The 5,065-nt window shown below is 56.7% G+C and overlaps 1 protein-coding gene across 1 annotated transcript; it reads right to left on the bottom strand.

Moving 5' to 3' along the window:
- Window positions 1-240: 240 nt before the first annotated feature.
- LBRM_23_1420 (lathosterol oxidase-like protein) lies at window positions 241-1,152 on the bottom strand (the record flags this gene model as incomplete). The annotated part of the gene is made up of 1 exon (XM_001565164.1): window positions 241-1,152. The coding sequence occupies one exon, from the start codon at window positions 1,150-1,152 to the stop codon at window positions 241-243; it is 912 nt and encodes a 303-aa protein (XP_001565214.1).
- Window positions 1,153-5,065: the final 3,913 nt, after the last annotated feature.

The raw sequence follows: 5,065 nt of genomic DNA, 5'->3' as shown, positions 1-5,065 counted from the left end.
CCAAACACTCACAGAGACACACTTCCATGCGTGTGCACCACCGTCTCACACTCGCGCCTCTACGCCACCCCTCCCCCTCCATCCATCACCGATGCGATACGGAGGCCTGGCGAGTCACGGCGCGGGAATGATGGGGGCATGAGCAAAACAGCCCAAAACTCTTTTGTCTTCAAAGGAAAAAAAAAATATGCGTATTTCACACTGATGGATGAGTATTTGATGAGTGGCAACTCCCGTCTGTCACGCACCGGTCTTCCTCAAGCGACGCGCGGCGGCGGCCTCCTCCCTGAACCGACCTGCCAGGAAGCCCTTCTCCTCGTGGTACTTCGCGTACACAGGGTCCATGTACTTGGGATCACCAGCGTGCAGCAGGGACAGTAGCTGATGCGTCTGCTCGGCAGGGCGGTAAGACCCACCCAGACGGTCCCATACCGTTGTGTACTGCCCGTAGTCGTAGTTGGACAGCTCGTGGTGTATGGTGTGATGCCCAGTCGTGTTGATAAAGCGCCCGCCAAAGTCCACCTGGTCGTGGATCGAGATGGTCCAAAAGTTCACCGCCAAGAAGAGCACCATGAAAAGGGTGCTGTGAAGGGGGAACAGGTAGACAAACAGGTAGTACGGGACACCCTGACCAAAGCCGTCAACAGGGTTGAAGGCGTGCGACGAGAAGGGCGTGGTATACTTGTACGTGTGGTGGAGCTTGTGCACGTGCTTGTAGATCATCGGGTGGTGCAGCCCACGGTGGAAACAGTACACCATGAAGTCCGTGAAGGCAAAGAACAGCACGGGGGAGATCAAGAAGTACCCCCAACCGTAGTCGGAGATGTTATTGTACATCTTGCTATACCCACGGTGCGCGAAGGTGGCCGCCGGCATCATCAAGAACGCCATAAATGGGATCGAGCACACCGCAATCCAGATCTCATGCCGCACCTGCTCCTGCAGCTCGCATGTATCATCAGGGTCGATCGTCTTGGGGAAGAACTGCCGTTTCAGCGTACGAAAATACGTAAAGTAGGAAATGGAGGCGAAGAGCAGGTACATGAAGATGCCGCCAGAAGCGAGGATAAGCCAGAAGACAACCATCTGGTGCGTCATGTTTTCCCGATCCACCGGGATGAAGGAGGTGAAGAGGTCGAAGGCGGCGTCCATGCTTGCGAGCGAGTCGATGTGCGGGTAGGGTGGTAGGCGTATCACGGAACGCTAGCCTGTGTTGAGCAAGAGACAAGGAAAGGAGTGATGGTGCAGGAAACGACACACCATAGACGGGAGAAAAGGGCTTCAGAGATGGAGAGTTGCGAAAGGCAAGCAGGGGGCGGGGAGTCGCTTGGTCGAAGTACAGCACGGCGGAGTGATGACGTCGGCGACTGAAAGTAAGAAAAAGACAAGAAGTGTAAAGTGAATCAGCTATATATATATATATATATATATATATATATATATATATATATATGTAGCTGCTTCACTGTTCTGCTGATGTGCAGTGTTGACTGGTCTGTGTGCGTGTGTGTGCGTGTGTGTGAAAGTATGTCAATGTGTACTCCAGAAGCTGTGCTGAGTGAATGAATAAAGATGCCGCTGCTGACACAGACCCTAGAGAACTTCTCGCTTCTCCTCTTTCCGAGAGACCCTCGAGGAGAGCTCAGGAATGAGAGAGGAAACCAGGGGAGGGGAAAAGCCTGTCGCCAACACGCACAACGCAGTGCGCAATGGGGGGAGAGGAGCCTGGAAGACTATTAAACCCGGCGGCGGCGGAGGCCAGCGAAATGAGAAGAAAAAGAGGATGAAGGATGAGGATGAGGGTGAGGGTGAGGGAGGGGATGCGGTGAGAAAGCCACTTCGTTTCGTACGTGTACTCTGTGCGTGGGCGCGTACTACCCGTGCCGGAAGAAAGACTCAGAGGGCAGTAGAAAGGAGAAGATAAGGGAGAAGAGCCGGAGTGGGTAATGAGGCATTGAACCCGGAGACAGCAGGAGTGGAGAGATCGACACCGCGCATACACAAGCGCAAGAAAGGGGGGGGTGAAAGGGAAACGAAGGCGCCCTTTGTATGTGAAATGTGCCACAAGCGTTGCGACCACCAAGACACGTGGAGAAGGTGATGAGCTCCGGGAGGCTTTGTTGCCTTCACCACTCGCTGAGTGGCGCGCGGCGCTCCTTAAGGTGGCGAACGAATAGTGTCTCGTCTGTTATATGTCGACCATCCGTGCCGCACGAAACATTTTGTGTTTTAGGGCGGCTATGACCCTCCTCTATACTGAGAGCCGTCTCTCTCTCTCTCCATTTCCTTCTCCTTTGGATTTACTTGATTCATAGATGAGCTACAAAGTGACACACACCCACACACACGTCACCATGCCAACGCCCACAGGGTGGGACCTTCACGAGGGTACGTAGGAGGAGCGGTAAACAGGTTTCCTTTCAGCATCGTGTCCATTCCATCACGAGCGAGTCCGCAAATAAGCCTGCACTGAACAACAGTCCGCCTACACCTCTGCTGCGCCGCAGCTAAATCCGGGTCGTGTAGGGCAGGCTGTCTGACATCGACTCCGGCCATGCGTCTAGCGGGCTCTTCTCATTCTTCCTCGGCCCTTCCGCTCATACGTGCTGCGCAATCGGCACCAGGCGGACTCAGGTGGGTTGCATGCCTTGATCTCAGTGGACTGCGTCCGGGGTCCTGCTCTTGGGCAGAGAGGGGTGGGGTGGCCTGGACGCGTGCCGGATGGGCCCAAGGAGGAAGTCGACCGGCTGTAGGTCAGGGCCCTGGGAGACCCGGCACCCGGCCTGCAGCCCATGCTTCGCCCTGAGTCGCTTCACGCGGCTGCATTCCGTAATACGGCGCGGTGGCTCTCCACGGTGGAGGCTGGGAGGACTCGATGGCGCGATTCGGGGGTCTCTCGTTCTGCCTCCGGGATGTGTGCTGCCACATCAGCCCACCCGGTGTGGGGCTGGAGATGCCGCACATGCTGCACATATGCACTTTGGGGTGCATTGGTGTGCATCTCCTCTTGCCTTGTTTGTCCATCACTCTCGCTCCTCTGACCTCTCGATACTTTGCTTGGACGTGACACACCATGCCAGCTCTGCGAGACAGCGCGTGCACACAGTGCTCACACCTTTGCATCATGGGGCCTGCTTCAGGACGACCCTGCTGCTGAGGGGGGGACCCGCTGTCTTCATCCGTCATTTTCGCTGATGTCACGGAAGGGGCGCATCTGGATGGCGTGCCCGCATGTGCCTCGACAGGTGGGATGTTGCAGTGAGCCCGTGACCGCAGGGGGCACGCCACCCTCTCCTGAATCCGCGCGTCTTTGACAGGAGAGGGCGTGTGCCAGCGCACAAAGAGCCCAGAGCCTGTCCCTCCAGAGGGCCACACGGGGAGGAAGGGGGCATCAGTGACAGACACTCAACGAGGTAAGCCCATGCAGCGTGAGGAAGATGGGCGCGATCAGCTCACTGTGTGTGCGACGATTATAGTTTGAAACAAGGCGTGTGTTGAGCATTGGGCAGTCTGCGAGCCTCGCCTGCTTATAACACCGGGCAATAGCGCTGGGCTGGACGGCCCTCGTGTAGCAAACACCACTGAGCGCAGAGGCTCTGGCTGAGGTGGGGAATTACCACAATGCGTGGGTGCTCCGCTGGCAGTACACCATCCGCACTCTGCGCCATCATTGCCACCCACCCACTGCTGCAGAAATCCAAGGTGGGGGGCAGGCGCTTGTGCGGTACTGAGCGAGGGTTTTCTCCTGCCGACTCGTAAGTTCAATGTTGTTGTTGTTGTTTTTTGGTGGGGGACAGTTTCCGCCAAGTGGGCATTTCTCTCCGCGTGTTACATCTCCAATCGGGAATGCAGGTGTGGTCTGGGCGTGTGAGACCGGCGACCAACTCCGTCGTCCGTAGAGTTGGCGCCGGCGCCTCTGAGATTGCCAACTTTGCCGTTGTGTTCCCCTGCACAATAACAAGGGGGAAAAAACAGAGACGAAAAGCGCATGCAGCGAGTCGAGTGACGCCAGAAGTGGTGCTTCAATACATCGCACTGTGCCACTGTCCACCGTCGTAGGGCCCATGCTCAGCACCATGCGGAGGGAAAGCGAGTCTGCAACAGCAACTACACGTCTTTTCCTGCATCCTAGCTGATCAAGTTGTCCTCGCAGCACACCAAGCCCCAGTTTCATTGCCTCACAATCAGTACGATAGCTGCAAGCAAAGGTGGGGGCCGTAGCCTGTTGTTGCGGCACCTATGGGTGTGTTATGAGAGTGAAGCATCGCAGCTTCTCCTGGCTTGATGCCCGCCTGCATCGCAACACCTACCCACAGCAAGTAAGTGTGCTTCACAAAACGGGAGAGTCGCTGCCTGCAGGCTGCGAGCTCTTATTCGTCAGCACAGTCCGCCCGCAGCCTGCCCGGGAGTAGTGCGCTGAAGTACACGTGACTACTGCGCATGGGGGGAGAGCGTATGCGTGCAGAGCTCCGAAGTGGCCAATGCCTGCATACCTGCATGAAAGCCGCCAAAGCTCTATGACGACACTGTGATTCGGCGTGCACACAACCAGCACCAAATGTGCAGAGAAACCCCCTCGCGTAATTGCGGAGGGATGCAGGCGGGGTACGGCGCAGCAGCACTACGGTGTCGAGGGGCAGGAGATCGACCTCCTGAGTAGGTCTCTGTCGTCTGCATATTGTGGGGTGCCCCTTATTCTTGCCACTTCTTTGATGTGAAAGTGCGCAAGGGCTTTCCTGCAGTTTGCGTTGGCACTGCTCCGCTACGCGTTGGCGCCGTAGAGTACCCGTGCTGTAGGCTGGGCTATTTAGAAAGACCGGAGAAGATCTCTGCACGAGGCCCCGCTGGGGCGAGCAGATTTCCCTCAACTTGGCAAGTCGGCCCGTGGATGCTTTGATAACTTCTGCAACGTGTTCGCCGATACCGCGCATTGGCTGGAGGACCAGGCTGAGGAGGTCAGGATAGCGATCCTTTTCCAAGTACCTCCGTACAACGGAGAGTTTCAGCTGGTGGTGGTGGTGCGCACCAGGGCTGCGTGCACCTCGTTTTGAGGGATACTCAGTCC

Source organism: Leishmania braziliensis, chromosome 23 (genome assembly GCF_000002845.2).
Source record: "Leishmania braziliensis MHOM/BR/75/M2904 complete genome, chromosome 23".
NCBI lineage: Eukaryota > Euglenozoa > Kinetoplastea > Trypanosomatida > Trypanosomatidae > Leishmania > Leishmania braziliensis.
Note: the sequence above shows the minus strand (reverse complement) of the source record. Positions and strands in the feature narration are given on the sequence as shown.